Here is a 25,170-nt window from a genome sequence, read left to right as displayed (position 1 = left end):
CTGTAATGCACCTTTTGCTTATGCAAAGATGCGGCCAAGTTTCTGTTCTGGAATAGAAAATAAGAAAGGATGCAGGCTCTGCATGATAATGTAAGAGCTGGCTTTCTTTATGGCAGACTTCCACCCTGGATACCAGTGAGCCCTGGCAGGTGGCCTGAGGCTACTGGGCAGAGGTGACCTTCTCCCCTGCCGAGGTGGAAGGACAGGGCAGGACAGAAGAGGCTGGTCCAGGCAGTGGGGCCCTGCCGGGGCGGGCAGGGGCAAGCTGCTGGTTGGGTTCGCGTCCCTTACGCTCAACCGTCAGGAAAGTTACCACCTCTTCCTCTGAGCCAAGCTCTGCCAACTAAGGCGCCTAAGCACCCAGTGAGGAGAAGGCAGGCCTGGAGCAGTTTGTTGTAGGGCCTTAGAGGCAGGCACAAGCCTGCTCTACTTCGTGGCTTCTCGGAGCCTTTGACATAACTGGGAAGGTCTCTCTGAGCCCTCCAGGAGGAGGCCTGTACATCACAGTGGAGGTGGCGGTGAAGAGAGTGCTGTAAAGCTGGGCAGAAAGTCTGTGGGCTGCCAGTGAGCATTTTCATTCGTGCCCATCTTATAACACACAAATGGGGCTGCAAAAGCCCAGTCTCACTATGAGAATGAACATTCCCTTTGCAGATCTTCTTTACCACTCGCTTCTCTGCAAATGCTTCGCAGGCAAAGCAAGAACAAACATGACTCTAGCCTCTGCTCAAAATATCAAACTGTCATGAAATGCAAATGAGCAGGACAGGAATTGCTAAGACCGTATTATGCACAAAAATGGGAGGCAGGTAGAGCCCCTTCTTCAGCCCCCATGTCCCCCACTGTGACTCCTCCCATGAGGGTGAAACCATTGAATCCCCAAGCCTGCACCAGGCCACACTCTGCTGGGCCTGAGGATCTCTGCAGGTCTCTAGGGTGCAGGCGGGTTCCTCCACTCCCAGGCAAGTAGTTCAATGCCCAGAATCTAGATGGAGCCTCAACAAATGGTTACTGTGCAAACAAAGAAACAAAGCTGCCTTAAACCATTGCCCATGTTGGTGTAGATTACTTCCAAGAAGCTGCCTATTCCATCACTTCATCAGGTTGCAGGCTTTCCAGGGTGGGCTCAGCTGCCATCTTTCCCTGTGACTTGGGCTTGATATTTTGCCCATTTGAGCCTCAGTTTCCTCATCTGTGAAATGGAGGCAATACCAGTTCTAACCTCTCAGGCTGTTACCATGAACCAAACTCAACACCATATTTAAAGCATCCAGCAAAATCCCAGGCACACAGCACAGACTCAGGAACTCAGTAGAGCTGTCATCAAATGACAGAAGGTCAAATACCTGAGTTCTTTCTCTGGCCCCACCGGGGCTCTCCTCGGGGCCGCCAGGGAGGGCTTGCTTGGACCACAGTGCGCAGCCAGGCTGTTTTCCAAAGCCCATGCTGGGCCTCACCAGGCACCCGTGTGTGACCCAGACCTGGGGTTCTCCCCGCCAGCTCCGCCACAGGGCAACCAACAGCCTGGTTGGAGGCCCAGCCCTCCCACTCACCACCAGAGAGCTCATCAAAACGGGATAAGGCTGCAGACCAGGGAAGCGCAGCTCTGCCAAGGCCGCGGGACACAGAAGGATCTGTCTGAGGTCCGCGTGGAGGGCGCTGACAGGAAGGAGCAGGGGAAGACGGGGACCTTGATTCCTTCTGACAGCGGCCCTGGCCCTGGAGAGCCCTGGGCGTCACCAGCCTCCCCGTGCCCCCGTGAGCTCCAGCCCTGGGGCCTGGCATGGAGTCTGCTCCGGAGGAAGCCCTTCGGGGAGGCCCTGGCAGCGATGCCATGTGACACCCTCACTGGCCCCACCAGTCTCAGAGACCGTGAGCCCGCCCAGCCCCCTCCCCACACCCGGGTCAATGTCAGCAGTTGGGCACTGGCAGGGCATTTGAAAACAATGATTTTTCATTCCTCCCATGATTCATATTTTTCTAATTCCCTGCCGCTCTTTGACCCCAGGAAAGGAAGAGGGAAAATGCCATCGTGGGGAGCAGGGTCACAGCACCTGGGAGGTTCCCGGGGAGGGGAACAGGGAAGCAGCAAGTGCCCTGGGTGATGAAAGTTGGTGAGGTGGCTGAGGACAGGCAGGGAGGCAGACCTAGGCTATGTTCCTGCTTCTCACACGCCCTGAGGGTCAAACATGGATCCCGAGCACTGCGGGCCCTGCTCCCCACTGGGGCCCTAAGATGAGACTCCACTGGAGGAGCAGAGCCCCCTCCTCAGGTGGCTCTAGCAGGAGGTGAGAAACGGGAGGGGACCCTGTGAGTAAAGTGGCCTCAACAGCGGCTGGCGCCACCCGCCCCAGCCCTGAGAGGTGTGTGTGTGAGCTCCAGAAGCTCCTATCTAGCTGGTTGGGTGGGAGGCAGCGGCTGTGGACTGGGAGAGGCTGCAGAGTGGATGGGTCATCTCAGCGCCAGAGCTGGACCGGGTGGGATCGGCACACACCTGAGCAGTGCAGATCAGGAGCCCGGGCCCAGGTCTGACGACACAGGGCAAGCCCTCAGCCAGCCTCCCCACCGCCACTCGGGCCTCAGGGTCCCCCGTACGATGAGGACAGCCAGGTTCAATCCATGAGTCAGGAAGACCTCCTGAGGAGGGCATGGCAACCCACTCCAGTATTCTTGCCTGGAGAATCCCATGGACAGAGGAGCCTGGTGGCTGCAGTCCATGGGGTCGCACAGAGCCGGGCACGGCTGAGTGACTAACTCTGACTTACTTACTTACTTCATCAGGCCTGCCTCCCACCGCCACTCGGGCCTCAGGCTCCCCCACATGATGAGGAAGAAGGGGCGAGCTCCGCCCAGCAGGCGCTGACCCAGAAGAGACTGCGGACACCCTGGCCGTTCACATGTCACCTGTGCCTTTGGCACAGCCAGGGGGTCGTCAGGAACTCCGATCTCCCAGCAAAATTCAGAAGCATCAGAGCACCGCTCCCTGTGGTATTACAGAGTTGTCTGCTGTGAACATATCCCTCCTCTGAAGTGAAATCCCTCAGCACGATTCCTAACATTCAGCATGTAAGGAGCCTCCTCGAACGCAGCAGGAAGCCGCCCTGTCCTTCATGCAGCCCACGGCGCCTGGCGTCACGGGAACCTGTTCGGGTCACTGCGCTGTCTTGCCAGCCTCTGCCCCCAGGCAGAGCACTGTGCTGACCGCCTGGGCCAGGCTGGGAGCAGGGACCCAGAAGTGTGGAACCAGAGAGCAAATGGGTGGCTGAGAAGATGGGTGAACATACGCTGTGACGCGGGGAGCCCAGAGCCAAAGGCAGAGGGCTGAGTTCTCAGACACGCGAGGAGCTGCCGCAGAGCACTGCAGGGTCAGAGGGGGCCCACTGGAGCCCCGAGGCCCGTCTCACTGGCAGGCCCGGGTGCTGCCCCCACGCGCTCTGCTGAGAGCTGCGGACATTCCCACGGAACGGGCGAGGCACCCTCGGACGCTGCTCAGAGGGCCGTTCCCTCTGCTGCACCACCGGGGCCTCCAGCCCCTACAAGTTTGTTACGTTGTTAACCGCCTCCTCCCGTCTGTGCCCGCTGAGGACTGGGGGCCCTTCTGCACCCTTAGCTGCCGCATCCTCAATGTCTAGGACCCGACTGGCTCCCAAAGCTTCAGGATCAATCCAAGCTCGGCCGTCCTGGCCAGCTCTGTCCCTCCGAGGCCCCCCTGTGCCGCAGCCCCGTGCCAGCCCCGCTCCACGCCTCCCGGGACACGCTGAAGGTCTACACAGGAAAGCACCCTCCCCAACTTGTCCACTTTGCCAACGTGTGGTCAAAACCAGTTCCAGACTCACCTCCACTGTGACTCCCCAGCCAGGCAGAGGGCGCTGGCGGCGTCTCGAGGCTGCCGAGGCCCCTGGCCTTCCTGCTGCACTAAGGGAAGCCAGCGTGTCCCCAAAAGAGCCAAGCTTCTCAAGGACAAGAGCGGGGCTGGTTTGACAGACATCATAGACAAAGCAGCAATGGCTGTACCTTGTTGGTCAGCTCTGACCTTCCCAGACCTGTGCCAGGCACCTCCTCACATCACCACCTTTCACCTCCCACACCCTGCAACTGAGCGTTACTGCCCCCGTTTCCCTGTCGTGGAACAGAGGCTCAGAGAAACTGAGAAACCCGCCCACGTGAGCACGAGTGGAACAGAGCAAAGGTTTTGGACAGCACTGGGCCAAAGTGCGGACATTAAAACCGTACATCCGTACAGCCCGGTGACTCAAACCTCCAGCATCTATGGTGGAGACCAACAACCTTGAGCATCAGGGAAGGAGGGACAAGAATAGTTACGCTACTAGGACTTCTTTTCCATGGACAACTCGAGCCTGTGTTTCACGGAAGTCTGTGGGACCATGGTCATCCTATGAGAATTCATTTACTCATTGATTCATTCATTCACAAGACAGTTCCTCAACCCCTACTATGTGCCTGACCCTTCATCAGGTGCTAAACACTCAAAACCAGGTAAGCAGACCCTCTGAATCTGACATTAAATTTGTGCACCCAGCCCTCCTGAGACATGCCACCAAGGGACCCCTCAGGCAGCAGAGGCGGATTCCAGGGTCACTCAGCTACAACTCCTGCAGCAGAGGGGGCAGACAAGGAGGAACCTGGATGGGAGGGACAGCCGGGGGGGAGCGCACCCTCTGCTCTTCCGGCTCGACGGTCACCTCCTTGCTGGGATTTGCAGGTGACAAGCTCTGCCGCTTCCCAGAGCTGTCACCAAGGAGTGACGCTGCCCAGCCTTCCTCATCCACGGGGACTCTCACTCCTACTTTGACAACCACCAGCTCCCCAGGGGAGGCCAAGGACAGGCTGCTCTGAGGCTTCCCTATTCGCCTATCAGGAGGCCTCCAGGAGCTGGGAGGAAGGTGTGGGGGAGTCCTGGGGGCAGGAAAGAGCCTCACACTTCAGGGCCGAAGAGTCAGAGGGAAGGACAGGCGTCGGCTCCCCTCATCAAAATGTTCTCTGCCTGCACTGTCATCCCTGGGAGGGGGGAAGCGGTCTATTGTCTACCCCACGGGAATGTGACTTCTTGCAGCAGGACCTCAGGCCTGCTGACATGACACTTCTAGCACCTAGACTGTGCTCAGAGTAGGTGCTCTGTAGATATGTGTGAAGGGAATAAGTCAGTGGGTGGGGGGTGAACACACCCTAGAGAGAGGAGAAAGACACACACCGGGGGAAACGCCAAGAGAGTCACGGATGGAAGACAGTCAGGGCCGTGGGCAGCAGGGAGAGGACCAGCATCCGGGCACCCGGGTGTGTGAACCACATCTGCCATGCCCCAGCCGTGCCACCCAGCCTCTCCGAACCTCAGTGACCTCGTCCAGGAAAGGGAACCTCACGGGGCCACTGGGGCAATGTAGAGACATCGTGTACTTCCTTACACATATGTGAAAATTCAGGCTCTTAGGCCACAGGGAGAGGTATTTGGAATAGTATTAACAAAAGGCATGAGCCCCGAACTCCCTAAGAGAGGTGTTTCCATCTCTTTAGAACCCAAACCAACCTCTTGACTCCACTGATAGTATGTTGGGATCCCAGGCCCCTTAGCCTGGCACAGAAGGCTTTGCCAACCTCATTCCTGCCTCTCCCCCAGCACCCTTCACTCTGATCGGCCCCAGCCTCGAGCTGTGATGTGGTGATGCCATTGAGCCTTTCTTTACCCATGCTGTTCTATCACCCGCAACACCACCAGCACACACCACGCTCCCCTGCAGGTTGACTCGGCCTCCAGGACCAGGTGGCTCGGCAGTAAAGAATCTATCGGCAATGCAAGAGCCACAGGAGACACAGGTTTGATCCCTGGGTAGGGTGGATCCCCTGTAGGAGAACATGGCAACCCACTCCGTATTCTTGCCTGAAGAATCCCATGGACAGAGGAGCCAGGTGGGCTACAGTCAACAGGGTCACAAGCTCGCCTTAGCACGCATCCACGCACCTGGGAAGCCCCCAGTGCCCAGCATGGGGCCCAACTGAGACCAGGCTTCTGAGAGTGCCCAACAGTTAAATACAAGACTGGGGACAGCTCACCCTTAAGGCACGCTCTCCATGCACCCAGCATGCTGTTAAGCATTTTCTGGTCTTTAACTCGAGCTATGCTCCCAACAGCCCTGGGAGGTGGCACTAATTATCCCCCATCCCAGCATCAGCAGGGCAGACAGTCGCCTCCTTCCTTCTAGACCTGAAGGAACAATCTACCTGCTGACCAGCCAGTCATGTTTCCATTCACTAGTGCATGCTGCTGCTGCTGCTGCTAAGTCACTTCAGTCGTGTCTGACTGTGCGACCCCGTAGACGGCAAGCCCACCAGGCTCCCCCGTCCCTGGGATTCTCCAGGCAAGAACACTGGAGTGGGTTGCCATTTCCTTCTCCAATGAGTGAAAGTGAAAAGTGAAAGTGAAGTCACTCAGTCGTGTCCGACTCTTAGGGACCCCATGGACTGCAGCCCACCAGGCTCCTCCACCCACGGGGTTTTCCAGGCAAGAGGACTGGAGTGGGGTGCCGTTGCCTTCTCTGCACTAGTGCAGTGTGAGGTCTTAATTTCAATTTGTTGCCAACATTAAAAAACAATTAAGATTTCCTGTAAATTTGGATTTCCAGCTTCTCAAGGGACACGGGGGGAGGGGGCTCACAGTGGTGCATCTGTTTATTCCAAAATGACCACAAGTGAATGGGACCCAGGAGGGGATCTCCGGGGTGTAGCCTCTCCTGCTGCCCCAGTCCCCACCACGCCCTACTGTCCACAGCCCGGCCACCCGGATTAGGCCTTCTGCCTGGCTCCCACCAGCGCCTGAGGTGCTGTCCCCTTCTAAGTGTTGTGTTTGCTGGGGCTGTGGTCTCAGACCAGTGGGTTAAACATGAGGAACAGGAACGGTGCTGGGAATGCCCGGCTGTGGCTAAGCAGGAGCAGAGCCCGAGCCCTGGGGAGCTGCCATGAGACAGTGGGAGCCTGTTCTACCCACCCTCACATCCTTTGCTACAGCCAGGCCCAAACTCAACGTGTCCTCCTTGCCCCGGGAGCCCTACTTACTTCCCTCAGCTTCGGGGAACCAGGCTTTCGTGCCCAGTTTCAGACACGTGTCTCTCTTCCCCAGGAACCAGAGCCAGAGACGTGTGGAAGGGACTGGGGGCTGCGCCTTTCCTCTGGCTCGTCTGCCGCTCTGCAGCCAGTTCAGGATCATCCCCGAGACTGGCAGAAAACATGCCTGTCCTGTCTCGGCCTTCCCCACCATCACCTCGTGGCCCCAACATTCTTGGAAGCTGGTGAGAAATGGAGCCCATGGGCCTCTGACTGTTTGCAAATCCTGGCAAGGCTTCGGTGAGCCCAGGCCAATTTCTGTATTAAATTAGAAAAGAGGAAAAATATCTGAATCCTGGCACAGACAGAAATCATTCAACAAAAATTGTTTAAGAACATCTCATGCTAGGAAGGGTCAAAGGGTACAGTGTCTACTCTGAAAGCTCAGAAGCTCCTTTGGGTCCCATGTTCTCCACAAGCCTAAGGAGTATGTCTGCCCTTGACAGAAAACACGCTTGGGATGGGGGCGGGGGAGCAGGAATTCTTCCAGAACATGAGCAATTAGCCCAGCTAGGAGGGGCAGCTATGTCTGCCCAGAAATCTTGCTCCTCCTGCTCTGTTGTTTTAAAATGCTCACTCAGTTGCATTAAACAGAATCCCCAAAGTGACTTCCTGGATCCATTCAGCTGGCAAAGTCGGGGTGGGGGTGGGCTGGGGTCTGAGGAGGGAGAGGGTGGAGCTCAGCTCTAGTGTAAGGTCCCTGCAATGGCCTTCGGGAAAGACTGCTCTAGCTGCAGGGGCTTAGAGACCTGAAGGGGAGAGAGGGAGCTCGTCTCCTGCGGGCACCTCAGTAGTGCATTTCCTTTCAGTCTTTATTGATCAGGGTGTGTGGGAGGTGCAAAAATGAAGAAACCAAGTTCAAGGCAAGGCAGGACCTTTGCCAGGTAGGTAAAAGCCAAGATTGGGATGCAACTGCTTCTGACTCCAAAGCTGGTCCCCATTCTAAGCCCTAACACATGCGCCCAAGTGCACGGACACAGTGAGAGGCAAACGAAACTATAAAGAGCCAGGGTTCAGCTCAAGGTGTTGTTGCTGTTGCTTTCCAGTGGCTCAGTCGTGTCCGAACCCTTGCAACCCCATGGACATCTGTCCTTCACCATCTCCTAGAGTTTGCTCAAACTCATGTCCATCGAGTTAGTGATGCCATCCAACCATCTCATCCTCTGTCAGCTCAAGGTGGGCACTAAGCAAGTAGAAGATTTCTTTAGATCTCAGTGCAAATATTTCTTGAGCCCCAGGTAGTGGCTTTGCGGGCCGTATGGTCTATGTCCCGACTACTCAGCTCCACCACAGTAGCACAAAAGTAGCCACAGACAATTCATAGATGAGTGGGCATGGTCACGTCCCAATAAAACTTTATTTTCAAAAACAGATGGGCTGAATTTGGCTCTTGGGCTCTAATTTTGGCAAGCCTGCTTTAGACTCTCCAGTTTATCCTGAGAAAAATCATGTGAATTTGCTTAAACCCAGTAATATGTCCAAGTTTCAGTTCAGTCGCTGAGTCGTGTCTGACTCTTTGCGACCCCACGGACTGCACCATGACAGGCTTCCCTGTCCATCACCAACTCCCGGAGCTGGCACAAACTCATGTCCATCAAGTCAGTGATGCCATCCAATCATCTCATCCTCTGTCATCCCCTTCTCCTCCCCCCTTCAATCTTTCCCAGCATCAGAGTCTTTTCCAATGAGTCATTTCTTCGCATCAAATGGCCAAAGTATTGGAACTTCAGTTTCAGCATCAGTCCTTCCAATGAATATTCAGGCTGATTTCCTTTAGGATTGACTGGTTGGATCTCCTTGCAGTCCAAGGGACTCTCAAGAGTCTTCTCCAACACCACAGTTCGAAAGTATCAAGTCTTTGGAACTCAGCTTTCTTTGTAGTCCAACTCTCACATCCATAGATGACTACTGGAAAAACCATAGCTTTGACTAGATGGACCTTTGTTGGCAAAGTAATGTCTCTGCTTTTTAACATGCTATCTAGGCTGGTCATAGCTTTTCTTCCAAGGAGTAAGCATCTTTTAATTTCATGGCTGCAGTCACCATCTGTAGTATTTTGGAGCCCAAGAAACTAAAGTCTGTCAATGTTTCCATTATTTCCCCATCTACTTACCATGAGTGATGGGACCGGATGCCATGATCTTTGTTTTTTGAATGTTGCGTTTTAAGACAACTTTTTCACTCTCCTCTTTCATCAAGAGGCCCTTTAGTTCTTCTTCACTTTCTGCCGTAAGTGTGGTGTCATCTGTGTATCTGAGGTTATTGATATTTCTCCCTGTAATCTTGATTCCAGCTTGTGCTTCATCCAGCCCAACATTTCTCATGATGTACTCTGCATATAAGTTAAATAAGCAGGGTGACAGTATACAGACTTGACATACTCTTTTCCTGATTTGGAACCAGTCCATTGTTCCATGTCCAGTTCTAACTGCTGCTTCTTGACCTGCACACAGATTTCTTAGGAGGCAGGTAAGGTGGTCTGGTATTCCCAACTCTTTAAGAATTTTCCACAGTTTGTTTTGATGCACACAGTCAAAGGCTTTGGCATAGTCAATAAAGCAGAAATAGATGTTTTTCTGGAACTCTCTTGCCTTTTTGATGATCCAAAGGATCTTGGCAATTTGATCTCTGGTTCCTCTGCCTTTTCTAAACCCAGCTTGAACATCTGGAAGTTCACGGTTCACATATTGCTGAAGCCTGGCTTGGAGAATTTTGAGCATTACTTTGCAAGCATGTGAGATGAGTGCAATTGTGTGGTAGTTTGAACATTCTTTGGTCTTGCTTTTCTTTGGGATTGGAATGATAATTGACCTTTCCAAGTCCTGTGGCCACTGCTGAGTTTTCCAAATTTGCTGGCATATTGAGTGCAACACTTAAACAGCACTATCCTCTAGGACTTGAAATAGCTCAAATGGAATTCCATCACCTCCACTAGGTTTTTTCATAGTGATGCTTTCTAAGGCCCACTTGACTTCAGATTCCAGGGTGTCTGGCTCTAGGTGAGTGATCACACCATTGTGGTTTTCTGGTTCATGAAGCTCTTTTTTGTATAGTTCTTCTGTGTATTCTTGCCACTTCATCTCAATATCTTCTGCTTCTGTTAGGTCCATACCATTTCTGTCCTTTATTGTGCCCATTTTTGCATGAAATGTTCCCTTGGTATCTCTCATTTTCTTGAGGAGATCTCTAGTCTTTCCCATTGTTTTCCTGTTTCTTTTCACTGATCACTGAGGAAGGCTTTCTTATCTCTCCTTGCTATTCTTTGGAACTCTGCATTCAAATGGGTATATCTTTCCTTTTCTCCTCTGCCTTTAGCTTCTCTTCTTTTCTCAGCTATTTGTAAGGCCTCCTCAGACAACCATTTTGCGTTTTTGCATTTCTTTTTCTTGGGGATGGTCTTTATCCCTGCCTCCTGTACAGTGTCATGAAACTCCATCCATAGTTCATCAGGCACTCTGTTTACCAGACCTAACCCCTTGAATCTATTTGTCACTTCCACTGTATAATTGTAAGGGATTTTATTTAGGTCATACCTGAATGGTTTACTTTTCTATAAATGGTTTACTTTCATGTAAATTACATATAAAATTGCATATAAAATTGATGTTTTAAAAAATTTTGCCATTCAAAACAAGTGGCACTTTACGGAAAGACATCTCGTGACATGTCCTGGCCTCATGACACCGGCCTCCAGAGGATGACTGGCCACCTCCCCGCTACAAGGAGGCCAACTGGACCAGCAGCTCAGTCAGGCAGCACTAGGTCACTACGGAGCCTGAGCCCAGGCAACCAACAAGGCCTTTGCTTTGTCAAGGAGGAGTAGGATTGAAAGGAATGCTTTAGTTAAATGCTATAAGCCACATAGGAAGCACTGATCTTTAGCCCAAGATTTTATACTTTTTGAAGTCTTGGCACAAATAGGTTTTATTTTTAAAAGTGCACATGTAAACATGTGTGTAGGTATGTTAGTCACTCAGTCATGTCCAACTCTGCAACCTGAAGGATTGTAGCCTGCCAAGCTCCTCAGTCCATGGGATTCTCCAGGCAAGAATAGTGGGGTGGGTTGCCATTCCCTTCTCTAGGGGATCTTCCCAACCCAGGATCGAACCAAGGTCTCCCACATTGCAGGCAGATTCTCTGTCATCTGAACCAATAGGGAAACCTATATGTAAACATTGCCTGCAGTGCAGGAGACCCCAGTTTGATTCCTGACTCTGGAAGCTCCCCTGGAGAAGGGATAGGCTACCACTTCAGTATTCTTGGGCTTCTCTGGTGGCTCAACTGGTAAGGAATCCACCTGCAATCCGGGAGACCTGGGTTCAATCCCTGGGCTGGGAAGATTCCCTGGAGGAGGGCATGGCAACCCACTCCAGTATTCTGGCCGGGAGAATCCCCAAGGACAAAGGAGCCTGGCAGGCTGCAGTCCATGGGGTCAGAAAGAGTCAGACACGACTGAGCGGCTAAGCACAGCATAAAGCATATGTAAACATATTACTCTGATGATGGCGCTTCGGTTTTCTCTGAACGCATTCCTCCCTAGCCTCCCATTCAGCTGAGCCCAGAGAATAGCTGCTCTCCATGCCTGACAAGCTAACTGGAGGTGCTGCGAACATTGGGGGGTGCGTCCCCACGTGGCTCCTTGGGATGCCCAGCTCACACGGCCACAGCACTGAGTTTGCAAGGAGAGACTAGCTCAGGGGCTGGCAGCGTAATCCGCCCAACACCAGAGTCAGCTGCAGGGATGTTCAGGAGGGCTGACAGCCTCCCAGTCCGGGAGCACCAGACACAGCGGGGAGCACGAGGAAGAGGGGTCAAACAGGACACTTCCCAGCACAGAGGGGAGCCCAAGAAGCACCTTGTCCTCAGGGGTGGCCCTAGTGAAGGTCAGAGGATGAGCCCGGGTTGAAAAGGAGCAGGAGCGGGATGGTAGCCGGGGAGGCCGGCAGTGGAGACGCACGTCTCAGTAGGGACCACGGCGGGCCTGGCCGCGGTGTGGGGCGCGGGGCCTGGAGGAGCCAGCATGGCTTGAGGGACTGCACATCTGCTCACACTCCCAGCTGCACCCGCATCGCCTCGTGGCGGTGGGATAGAGCCTCCTCCTCCCTGAAACACGTGGCCGAGGCTCTCCAGGAGCCTTCCCCAGTGGGTCCCAGCCTCCCTGGTCAGGAGACAGGGCTTCAGCCCATGTCTACCAGCAGTCTTGAGGCGATGGCCTGTGAGAACTAAAAATCAGGGCAGGGGGCCCCAGAAGACAGCCTGGTCCCAGTGCTCAGAAGGCCCCCCTTCCCTCATCTGGGCAGAGAGTCGGGAGGAGCGGTAGACTGGAGCTGAGCCTCCAGATGAATCGAGGAGGGGGATGGGCAGTAAGAACAGGTCTCGAGGCGGGAAGCACAGGCTCGGGTTCCCAGGCTCAGGGGTGAGAGACCAGCGTCCATGCTCGGAAGGGCTCTGCACTTGGGCTTACTGCTCTGTGCTTAGCATCTTGAAACTCATCATTTGACCTTTAAATTCGTGTTTTGTGAGATCTGCTTGGACAGAGAGGCCCTCAGATGTGGCCCCACCTCCCAGGACAGGCTCCTGGCTGCCTGCTCCACACTCAGGGACCGCTGCAGGGGGTACAGAGGTGCAGGGAGAACCAGGTGGACGCTGGTGCCTTGGGGCATCTCAGGGCAGGGCCTGGGTGGGGATGGAGGGCCCAGGTGGATGCTGGTGCCTTGGGGCATCTCAGGGCAGGGCCTGGGTGGGGATGGAGGGCCCAGGTGGACGCTGGTGCCTTGGGGCATCTCAGGGCAGGGCCTGGGTGGGGATGGAGGGCCCAGGTGGACGCTGGTGCCTTGGGGCATCTCAGGGCAGGGCCTGGGTGGGGATGGAGGGCCCAGGTGGACGCTGGTGCCTTGGGGCATCTCAGGGCAGGGCCTGGGTGGGGATGGAGGGCCCAGGTGGACGCTGGTGCCTTGGGGCATCTCAGGGCAGGGCCTGGGTGGGGATGGAGGGCCCAGGTGGACGCTGGTGCCTTGGGGCATCTCAGGGCAGGGCCTGGGTGGGGATGGAGGGCCCAGGTGGACGCTGGTGCCTTGGGGCATCTCAGGGCAGGGCCTGGGTGGGGATGGAGGGCCCAGGTGGACACCGGTGCCTTGGGGCATCTCAGGGCAGGGCCTGGGTGGGGACGGAGGGCCCATGGGGAAGAGAGGTGCCCCGTGTTCTTGCAGTTGTCAGGGGAGGGGCAGCTGCCAAGCCCCGGGGCACTGCTGCATCGCTGGCCAGGACCCAGGGCCCCGAGGGAGTGTTCTCTCCTGCACCCGCTCCTGGGGGCCTCTATTTCTCCTCCCAACCTCCCTAAGTCTGGCTGAAGCTTTGCCTGAGCTTCTGCCCATCCTGCAGTACCCTCTGGGCAAAAGCCACAAATACAAATCTTAATTTTGGTGATTCCCCATTCTGGTGAAATGTTCTAATATCTGAATTTAAAACAGGCTCTGTACAATATAAAGATGAATGGCAAAATTCATGATTATAATGAAAAATCCTAATTTTTCTCCACTTAGAGTGACGATAAACAGAAAATTTAAAAATCTGGACAGGCTGAGAGACTGTGAGAGAAAGGAAAAGGCTTTAGTATTAATATATGTACCTTTTATGACACTTTTTCCTACTCTTTGAATAGAGAACCATATTTCCAGTATGCACTTGGCCCAGCAAGTTTTGTACCCAGTAGACATTCTAGGTGTGGGGCTGCCACAACTGAATATACAGCAAGAACAGTTAGGTGGTCAGTGAGAGCCAGGGTCTTGGAAATGATGCTGCTGACAACAGGCCATGGGAGTCACTGTTGAGGGCAACCGGAACGAAACTCCAGAAGTCTAACTTCTGGGGAGGGCATGAAATGCCAAAGAGAGTCCCCAAGGGGAAAAACCAGGGAGGAAAAGATCTCAGGACATGACTTCACACGAGAATGTAAGCCATTGACAAGCCACCCCCAACCAAAATAAAGGCAAACAACAAAACTGGGGGAAATATTTCCCACACACACATCAGAGAAAAAGTTAACCTATTTTAACAGTTCTTCAAATTAACACAAAAGAAACCAAAATCCTGGTAGAATAAAGAAAATGAGGAGACCAATCATACAAATATAGATGATGGCTGTTTTAAAACATATGTGTATATATTTTAAATGGAATCTCATTATCATTAAATATCTACAACTTACAACAAAAGTATATCCTTGTTGTAGCTATCAAACTGCCACAGCTAAAAAAGATCTGGTGGTGTGAGCAGGTGAAGAGATGGGCATTTACTCAATGGAACGTGAATAGTTGAAACCATAACAGAACATTCTGATATATGTAGCTTTAAAATGCACATACCTGCTGACCAGGGATTACACTTTTAGAAATTTAGTTTAAGGAAATAGTGAAGGATAAGCACTCAGCTATAACATTCATTACTATTAGTGGCCGAACTGATATCTAAAAGGGAAATAAATCCTGCTACATGAGTAATATAAATGATTGATCATACAAAAAATATGCTATATTCACAAGGAGCAATGTTATGCCATCATTAGAAGGAGGTTCAGTTCAGTTCAGTTGCTCAGTCATGCCCGACTCTTTGTGACCCCATGGACTGCACCACAACAGGCTTCCCTGTCCATCACCAACTCCTGGAGTTTGCTTAAACTCATGTCCATCAAGTCAGTGATGCCATTCAACCATCTCATACTCTGTCATCCCCTTCTCCTCCCACCTTCAACCTTTCTCAGCATTAGAGTCTTTCCCAATGAGTCAGTTCTTCCCATCAGGTTGCCAAAGTATTGGAGTTTCAGCTTCAGTATCAGTCCTTCCAATGAATATTCAGGACTGATTTCCTTTAGGATGGACTGGTTGGATCTCCTTGTAGTCCAAGGGACTCTCAAGAGTCTTCTCCAACACCACAGCTCAAAAGCATCAATTCTTTGGTGCTCAGCTTTCTTTATGGTCCAACTCTCACATCCATACATGACTATTGGAAAAACCATAGCTTTGACTAGACGGACCTTTGTTGGCAAAGTAACGTCTCTGTTTTTTAATACAATAAAATGAGGTACCAATAAAATAAGGTACTAGGCAATAATTAGTAGGAGAAAACATTTACAACTTATAGGAATATATTCTAATTTTCCATCATAAATAGTATATCAGACATGTTAAACAGCATATTTTAATAAACAATGTTACTTTTCTAGATGTGAGGAGGAAAAGAAGGAAACTAGAACTCACAACAGGTGCTTGAATGGGTTGGTGGGAGGGTTCTGAACCCTTTCTAAATCCAGGTGGCTCTCTTGAAGGACTCAGCAAATATTTCCAACCCTCCTCACACTCCAGAGTTTCTGAGATTTAAAGAGGGATGGATTCATTCCCTTTTTCCTACCAAAAAAAGAGTATAAAATGTCTTGCCCATTAATTTGAAAGGAAGTGACACCTTGCACAATTTCCTACTGCCCTTATAGTCACACTCAAGTCCCTCTACTGACCCTTCCTTGGCTCCAGTTCCCCCTCTTACCTGGGCCCCTGCTTCCCACATTGGCCTGATTCCACTTCTGACATAGAGCTGACGCCCAATAAACACGTGTTGATCATACTGTACGGACAGGAGCTGTGTGGACTATGATAGAAGAGGCTGTGCTGCAGTTACAGAGAATCTACCACATCTCAGCAGCTTTGGGGTGTGTTTTCCTGCACATCAAGGCTTTATGCAGCCCCACCGTGTAGCTGTAGCTACTGGGATGTGTGGCTTCCAAGGTCCCTGTGGCAGAAAGAGAGGGACGGAAGGGACACAGCAGCTCTCAGCTGCCTTAGCCAAGAGGCAACCTCTGTTGTTTCCACACAGGCTGTCAGATAAAACTAGCCCCACAACCCCAAGTGAGGTGCAAGGGAGGCTGGGAAACGGAAGGGAGGGAGCACGTGAATACTCGATGAACCTGGAATGTCTGCATCACAGCAGGACCCATGTCCCAGCCCAGGCTGAGCCACAAAGAGGCCCCAGAGGGAGTCCTGCAAGCGGAGTGACTGAGTGATGACGGATGCCACGCTGGCTCAGCGCTGCCCCGGCCCCGCTCGGCCAGCCCACAGTTCCCAGGTTCCTGCCACCAGACCCCCGCCAGACCCTCCTCCCAGAGCCTCTACGACCTTCCTCAGGGAACAGGCTGTCTGCCCGGGGCGAGCCCCAAGCCTGGGGGGCTGGGAACACACTGCCCTGGTCCCGCCGTTCTCACTCTGGGCCAGCCTCCTGTCCCCCACAGCGCCGCTCTGGCTCCAAGCGCGGGGCAGCCTCCTGATGGTCTGTGCACCTACAGAAGAGGGAGACCTTCCCTGGCCGGGCCTTGGAGGGCCCGCGGGGCTCTGGCTGCAGATCCCGGTGGGCCAGCACCTACTGGGTCTGAAGGCCCCCACTCCCACAGCTGCCCATGGCATTCCTGAGCGCCACGTGCCGGTCACGTTCAGAGGCAGGGCACAGCAGGCAGAAGGTGGAATGGTGCCTCCCAAGGACTGGAGAGGGGGGCACTGGGGAGTTACTGCTTAGCAGGTACAGAGGGGCAGTTCTGCAAGATGAAGCGAGCTCTGCAGATGGCTGGTAGTGATGCCCGGCTGCACAATAAGGTGAGATACTTAATGCAACGCAGGACCCAAGCAGGGTCCCTCATCCCCCTCGACCACCCTGCTCTCTTACAGTGGGAGCTCAGCTGGAGGCTCAGACACCTCCCACTGCGGTGTCTCCCTGAGCCCGGAGAGTCCGCCAGGCCCTCTGCCTCTGCAGGACCAAACACTGAGCCTGGACAAGCCCCACCTGCTGGATGCAAGAGGGGAAACAAGACTCGGCCCAGTTACTCTTTCTCAGCTCCTCCTATGATTCCTTTTCTGTTATATTAAAATTTGTCTCAACAGTAGAATTTTTATACTTCTCATGCTTTTCAAGAAACTAACCAAACCGTCCCTTTACCCAAAATTGCAGTTCAGTTGGATCATGGGGGTGTAAATGAATAAACTGAAGTTAACTGGTGAAACCAAGACACAGTTCTAGACCTCCTCCTAACAGTTCATGGGCACAAGGTATGTGCGGCAGAGGGGGCTTCCACCCCATGGAAAAGGCAGATTTGCTCCACAAGCCTCAGGCAGACACTCCAACTTCAGAGTCCTTGTCAGACTTGTTAAGAATAATTCTAAACCTGCTATCACTAAACTATTAATAAATATTGTCACTGTCACAATAAAAACCACATTTATTTAGAGACTGAAAAGCAGGTTCATCTTCATTTATTTAATTTAATCCTCACTGACAATTCAAGATTAAAATGACTGTCTATTCTACAGATGAGAAAACCAAGGTTTAGAAGATTGAAGCCCATTCTCAGAGACATAGCTGGTAGTGGCAGGGCCAGGAGTAATCCAGATACAAAATAACCAGAAACATATATCTGGACTCTGCCCCTCATTCCTGGCACAAACCTTCTAAAATCCTGGTAATTTCCTGAATGATAGGGGTGAGAGGAGCATCTTATGCTATTTATAATGAGCCCCTTTCAACCTTACCTGAGGTCATGTTAATGAAGATATTCTTGGTGGGCCCTTAGATTGTTCAGGATTCGGGCTGGTAGCCAGAGGAACCAGCTGTATGATTAGATTTGGAACTTTCAGCCCCATCCCCAACTTTCAGGGGAGAGAGAAGAGCTGGAGATTGAGGTCAGTCACCCACGGGCTTCCCTAGTGGCTCAGTCAGTAAAGAATCTTCCTGCAATGCAGGATTCCCAGGTTTAATCTCTGGGTTGGAAAGAAAAGACACCCTGAAGAAGAGAACAGCAACCCATTCAGTATTCTTGCCTGGGAAATCCCATGGACAGAGAATTCTGGCGGGCTACAGCCCATGGGATCTCAAGAGTCGGACGTGAGTTAGCGACTAAACTACCACCACCATCCATGGCCAGTGATTCCCACCAATCACGCCTACAAAACAAAGTCGCCATTAAATTCTAAACAATGGAGTTTGGAGTGCTTCTTGGCTGGTGAGCACATCAAGGTGCTGGGAGGGCAGTGCATTCAGAAGGGCCTTGGAAGCTCCACGCACCTCCCCCATGCGTTCCTCCATTGGCTGTTCCTCGGTTTTCCTCAGCTGTGTGCTTTATAATAACCGGTGATAGTGAGTAAAGTGGTTCCCTGTGTTGGGAACTATAGTCGCAAGTTATTGAACCTGAGGAGATGGTGGTGGGTTGGTCAGAAGTACAGCTGACAGTGTGTACTTCTGGGGCTTGAGATAAGCGTTTAAAGCGGGGCTGTCTCGTGAGACTGAACTCTTACCCTCTGGGGTCTACGCTAATTCTGGTCGTTAAGTGTCACGAGTATTGGTATGAGTAGAGGAAATGAGTGGTTCTCCTTTACCAGGATTCAGGACTCTTATTCCACCCCAGTGCTTTTGGCCACTGAGTTGGAGAGCGGTATAATGCTTGAGGAAAAGCATGTATTTTGAAGGCAGACAAGATTTAATATTCTACCAATTTTATAGAGTTAGCGTGAAGATTTCCAAAGATATGCATGATAAGTGACTAGTACAAGCCTGCCACACAGAATCACACATTAAGATCTCAATATTTGGGGCTTCCCTGGCAGTCACATAGTTAAAACTCTCCCTTCCAATGCAGCGGGGTGGGCAGGTTCAATCTCTGGTCTGGGAACTAAGATCCCACAGGTCTCTCAGCCAAAAAACCAGAATATAAACAACAGAAGCAATATTGTAACAAATTCAATAAGGAGTTTTTTAAAAAGAGCTCAATGTTTGTAGCCATCATGGTATTATTATTATATTAGAGGTAATTTTCAAAAGTAAGTGAGACTAAGTGTGACAACAGGCTCCAAAATAAAACGATATCTGCAAATGTAACAGATGTCAGCCAGCTTTGCAGATGAGGTGGCTGCATTCCGGAGTCAGTGACTTACTTAAGGCAGGAGGAGAGGAAGAGAGGCAGGCCGGCAGGCAGGCAGGGGCCTTCTGGTCCAGTGACCAGCTCACTCATATCTTCCCTCTTGCTCCTGACCTATCTCTTCACTGGGGCGCTGGGAGCAGGGTCTTGCCCAAGGGCCAGCTGAGTTCCCAGGGGCTCACTATGGCCCAGGAAGCAGAGCAGAGCCGACAGGCTGGGGCACACAGCCCTGCTGCTTTAGGACTCCCCATCCCCCTGCAAGCCCAGGCTTCCTTCCACAAACCCACTCCTCCCACCTCACATAGGCCCACTGCATCTCCCTCCAACCCCTCCTATTCTCCCAGCAGGGCTCAACGGAGGCACCAGGCAGTGAGGGGCAGGACCTCTGCACCACTCAGGGCAGGCAGGACTGCACTCTGCAAGGTCAGAATTCTGTACCTTCTGGGGTGGGAGGGGCTGGAGTGAGGGGAGGCCGATGGCTTAACCTGTCAGGGGAGCGATGGGGCAGGTGCGCTGGGATGCCATAGGGGGCTTGGGTGGTACAGTCACTCAGTTAAGGAGCCCGGCCTCACAGGGAGACACGGATACTCTCTTCAATCTTTATTTCTTCTGATTACCTCAAGGAGAAACCTCGGATGGGTGTTATTCTCTGTCCTCCTCTCTGACACACGCTAATCTCCTTTCTGCAGAGCAGAAAGCAGAACTGTCTAGCTGGGGCTGAAATTGTTGTTCAGTCACTCGGTCGTGTCCGACTCTTTGCGACCCCATGGACTGCGGCACGCCAGGCTCCCCTGACCTTTACCATCTCCCCAAGTCTTCTCAAACTCAGGTCCATTGAGTTGGTGATGCCATCCAACCATTTCATCCTCTGTCATCCCCTTATCACCTTGCATTTTAGTTTTAGATTACCTTTGCAATAAAGTGGGCTTCCCTGGTACCTCAGCTGATAAAGAATCCACCTGCAATGCAGGAGACCCTGGTGATTCCTGAGTCGGGAAGATCTGCTGGAGAAGGGATAGGCTACCCACTCCAGTATTCTTTGGCTTCCCTGATGGCTCAGCTGGTAAAGAATTTGCCTGCAATGTGGGAGACCTTGATTGGATCCCTCGTCTGGATCCCTGGGCTGGGAAGATCCCTTGGAGAAGGGAACGGCTACCCACTCCTGGCCTGGAGAATTCCATGGACTATATCGTCCATGGTGTCGCAAAGAGTAGGACAGGACTGAGGGACTTTCAGTTTACAATAAAGTGAGGCTGCCTTCGTAAATAATTTTAAACTTTTAGAAAATCAGTTGATTTATAGGAAAACACATGGCCTACACAATGTGGGTATTATGAAAAATTAAGAAAACTAGTACACAGATGATGAATGTCTAGAAAAATGGCCTTAGCATGTAAATGGCTTTGCCAAGTCAGAATCCCCACCAACAATTGCAGATGAGAAGTCAGGCTAAACAAGGTCGATGGGAGGGTCACCTCTTCTCACCTGTAGACACAGAGCCTCCCTGTGACCATTTCACTCACGCCCAGCTCCAGCAGGAAACTGTGGCAAGCAGAGGTGCCCTGGCCCACCTACGCCCCCAGCCTCCCAGCCCCACCCCAGAGCCCTCCCCCACCACCCCACCCCAACTCACGATGTTCATGAGGGTGAGCAGGTACTTCTGCACATGCTCCTTCCCGTGGAACTGGACCACAGAGTCGTCCACCCCCAGCAGGACCTCGATGTTGTAGTCGTCGTCAGCAGTGTGCCTGCGTACCCTTCGCCTGGAGCTGTTGACTCGCTCCTCCAGAACACCCAGAGCACGGCTGAGGCTGTCCAGGCTGTCTGGGGAGACCCCTGGAAGGAGAGAGGACACAGCCTGTAGCAGCAGTCCAGGCTCAACAAGGCCACTACAGGTGGACAAAACCCACTCAGATGCAACTCGGCCCCTGCAAGATGCCAGTTTGGCCATCATCACAGCCCTGTGACCCAGGGCATTTCTGTGCCCATTTCACGGCAGAGCAAACTGAGGTTCAGACAGAGCAGTTGTGATGGGCAAGTCAGCTCAGACCCAGTAGCATGGAAACCCACAGCTCGACCATCCCAGAAGCTGGGCCTGGCACCCAGTGATGAACAGAAAAAACGGGAGCCTGGATGGACAGAGCCAGCTCTTTTCACCCATTCACACACTCGCCCAGTGCCAAAGGGCTGGTCTCCCAGGTGTTACCAGCCCATTTATAACCGGGGAAATTGAGAGCCCAGGTGGTACGTGTTTCACAGAGTCTTTCCAGACAGCTCCCCTCTGGGACTTTTGGCTCAGCCCCTGGCTGAAGCAAAGTCCCTCATCTCTCAGCCAGGTCCGCCCACTCCCTCCTGGGCTGGGACCAGCCCGTGGGCACCCTTCCCCCGCCCAGACCTGTGCCTGCCCCTGCTGCCAAGTGCTGAGGAGCCGAGAGGCTGCCTGACAGTCAAGCAGAGCCCAGGATGAGCCCTCACAGGGCAATGATCCACAGTCTGCAGGCCAGGGCTCACTCCAGCCCCCACAGACCAACACGCGGCTCAGCACGGGGCAGCCCGTCCGGGGCCAGGGGCTGCATCCCATCAGGCCAGGGCCCCAGGATGTCACTGCATCTTCTGCAGAGCTGCAGCACATTTCCACTTCCTTCTACTTTCCCACTGGGCCTGGAGACCCCCAGGAACCAGAGATGCTGCCCCCACCTCTCAGGGTTGCAGCTGAGTTGCCTGGGCTGACCTTCAGCATTGCTGGCAGCCACAGACCACACTGCCCAGTAAGAACCAGTGCCAACGTCTCTGGAAGCCCCTCACACCCCTGCACGGATCTCTGTGTCCGCTCCAGGCCCCTGACCCCCAGGGTCTTCCCCTCCTCGGCATTCCTGGTGAGGGGAGAAGCAGGTGTGTCTCAGAAACACTTGCCCTGGGAAGGACCTAGGACATCAGGTTATCACGACATCGCCAAAGAGTCTTCCAGAACAATTCTTCTCACCTGTCCCCCAGGCTCTTGTCTACTGCCTCCTCTGGAGGTACAGCAAGGCAGCCTGTCACCAAGGTCCTGCCCAACCAGCGGGCCCTCTGCAAATGTGTCCTTATCCAGTGCTGACAACAGGCCTCTTTGGTGGGCATTATTGACTCCATTTTACAGACAGAAAGGCTGACAGAGCCCCCCCCAACCAGGCAGAAACTCTCTTCTTTACACCTGCTGTCTGTTAGCTTTGGGGCACAAACCTGCCCCCTGGTCGCAGACAGACCAAGAAGAAAAAGCGGAGGCGAAGGGGCAGGGGAAGGCGAAGGGTTCCATAGAGCAGATGAATAAGGTCGGGTTGGGTTGAGTGTCTGTTGCACTTCTGTACCTCCTGGGGCCCTTGTGTACACAGCCCTGCAGTCCCCCGTGTGCCCTCAATATGCACAGGCACACACTCACACACACACAGCAGGCACTGCCCAGGGCCCCTCCAGGGCCGGCGCCCGTGCAGAGCTAATCCTTCTGCTGGGCTGTCTGGAGATGATTCAGGGCCATCCTTGCTGCTCCCAGGGGAGACATCGGCTACTTAAACCTGACGGGGGGTGAGGAATCGCTGCTCTATTTTTACACATTTATTTCTTTGCATTTTCAACAAGCAGGGACAGTTCACCTTCAGAACCACCTTGGGAAGCAGAAAGATGATAATTTTCATTAAAAAAGAACTCTTCCTGGGGAAGAGGCTGGAGGTCACCCTCTGCCCCTGTCAAGCCAGGGTTCACTGACAGGCAGTCCCTGGGCAAAACCAGACCACGGGGGTCCTGTTAGGGCTGTGTGTTTTTTTAAATACCGCATATGGTCAACAGTATTTCAAGTTTCGAGAGTTGATGTTAAAAATCTAGAATAGCCAGCCTGGCTAAGAAATTAGGAAACGGAGCCACTATAGAGGGGATACGGGGTTTCACGCTGAGCTGTGGAGTAATGGCCATGCCTGGGTCCCCAGGCCTCCTGGCCCGCTCCCTCACGCCCACGTAACCTCTGAAGGCCTCAGCATGGGCCCCAGACCCTGAACCGTGAAGCCACTGTGCAGGGACTTTGCTGGACCTTCTCTGAGGAGGGCTCGGGGCTACCATCAGGCCAGGCTGGCTGGGGTACATCTTGTAGTTGCTTCTGTTGAGCAAACTCTGTTTTAACTAAACTGTATGTTACAAGTCCATAAAGACAGCAATGTTTCCTAAGAATGCACTAGAAACATTAATTTCACCACAGGCATAATTATTGTTATCATTATTATCTCAATCATGATAACTGTGGAGGGTGACTTAGACATTATGTCCTAGAACCACCCCCAAGACCCAGCCCCTGTAGAGATGTGCTTGAATCCAAAGGAAATGGCAGATGAAGGGAGGAAAACAGGGCCCCCCAAGCAATTCAAAGGTGGCAGCCCCGCCCTGCAGTCCCTGGGAGCCCCAGTCCTGCTCAGCCCTAGGAGGGCACAGGGAGCCACCCCCAGACCCAGGGCCACGTGAGCGCTGATGGGATTTGGCAGCCAGGCTGACGTTCCACCTTCTCATTCTTGGACGTCTCCCGGCCTCCCTACAGTGGGCCCAACCCTAAAGGCTAGGCCGCACGGAGATCCCAGCCGTGCCCTGGTGCCCGGGTCCTAGCAGGCCTGCCCCTCAGGTTGAGAGTCCCGCTCAGGTCCTCAGTGGGCTGTTCTTGATTACTTGCAACCACGCCCAGCCTCAGGGCCTGTCCACCTGCACAGGGCTGCCTGTCCAGTCTACAGGCCTCAGCTCCTCTCGGTCCCCCTCCCGCCTCCCCCTGCAGCTCCTGCATGCTCGTAAGTGGCCAAGCCTCAGTGACCCAGAGCTTACCCAGCCCTGTGCCTGACCCCTCATTTCCGGCCAGGCCTGAACACTGAGAGTCAGCACTGCCCATCTCCTGCAGAGGACGGAGGGCAATCTGTCACCTCTGCGCACAGACTCCCACACGGGGAGAAGTCACCAGTCCTGCTGGGGGGCTGATTCATGGTAGATGGGAGCAGATTGGACCCCAGCAGGCCGAGGCTCCCCTGCGTGGAGGTGTCTGTGGCAGGACCCTGTCTTTTCAATGGGCAACCACGGGCTTTTAGTCTCTGGCATTCCCCGTGCTGGGGGCACCCTCTAGTTAGCTCACGTCTTGGGCAAAGGATGATACAACAGGAAGCCTCCAAGAGCTGTCCCTCATTTGAGTGTCTCTACAGGCGGACAGACAAAATTCCGCAAAGAATCAATAACAGCCTGGCCGACAGGACAGAATAAGGGGAAGCAGAACTGCATTCAGGAAACTCTGAAGTGCCTGCCCTCCAGGGGAACACGCGGGTCACAGCAGCCAAGCTCACGCACAGTGCCTGGATCACAGGACCCTGCCCGGCTCCTGCTGCCCCTGCAGCCTGGTATGGTGGGGCGTGTGCACAGCCCGTCAGAGTGACAAACCTCCACTGCTGTCCAGCCATCCAATCCCCGGCAAGTAGGAGGCTCCTCACCATCCTCATTACTGTCTCATTTTAGCATCAAGCAGCCTCAAGAAGATACAGTGGTGCAGACAAGTCGCACCACAGAGGAGGGGCCAGGACCCAGCCCAGGCCACAGCATCCGAAGTTGTTGATGAGCCCCGGAGTGGCCTGTGTATCTCACCAGCGGCAAGAGATGGTGCGGAGAAACCGAAATTGGGAGAAACAAGCAAGCGTGTTTAGTCCAGGGAAGAGCAATCCCAGGGACCTGAGTCTATAAATGCCACGCAGCAGGTGTGGGCTCAAGGGTGGCTGGATGCTGGCTGTCCCTGTGGAAATCCCATGCCCAGGCCTTCGCCGCACTGGTCTCTCCTGGGATGCCCTTTCTGCTGCTGCTGCTCCTGCCCAAATTGAACCTTCCTATCAGGTCCAGCAGGAGCGTCCCAAAAGGCCCACTGGGAACAGAGCTCACAGGCCTCTGCCTCCCGCACTGGACGTGGTCCCCATCTGCCTCCCCCAAGGACACGCCTACAACGGGAGGAGGGGCAGGAGCCTTGAGAAGCCGCTGCCCAGTGATGGGGAAGACTGCCGTCCCTTCTCCAGGAAACGATCTTCCTCTCATGCCTCACTGGACCTACTCCCTCTCATCCTCCAGCT

At 53.3% G+C, this 25,170-nt stretch overlaps 1 protein-coding gene across 1 annotated transcript in view; it reads right to left on the bottom strand.

The window, feature by feature from the left end:
- ADAMTS2 (ADAM metallopeptidase with thrombospondin type 1 motif 2) overlaps positions 1-25,170 on the bottom strand; it is a 249,940-nt gene that overhangs the window by 75,701 nt on the left and 149,069 nt on the right. Inside the window, exon 4 of the mRNA XM_043467036.1 lies at positions 20,697-20,899. Within this exon, the coding sequence (XP_043322971.1) occupies positions 20,697-20,899 (203 nt within the window). The remainder of the gene's footprint in view (positions 1-20,696; positions 20,900-25,170) is intronic.

The sequence above is a fragment of the Cervus canadensis genome, chromosome 4 (assembly GCF_019320065.1).
Source record: "Cervus canadensis isolate Bull #8, Minnesota chromosome 4, ASM1932006v1, whole genome shotgun sequence".
Lineage (NCBI taxonomy): Eukaryota > Metazoa > Chordata > Mammalia > Artiodactyla > Cervidae > Cervus > Cervus canadensis.
The sequence above is the reverse complement of the archived record's forward strand: the minus strand, read 5'-3'. Positions and strand labels throughout refer to the sequence as shown.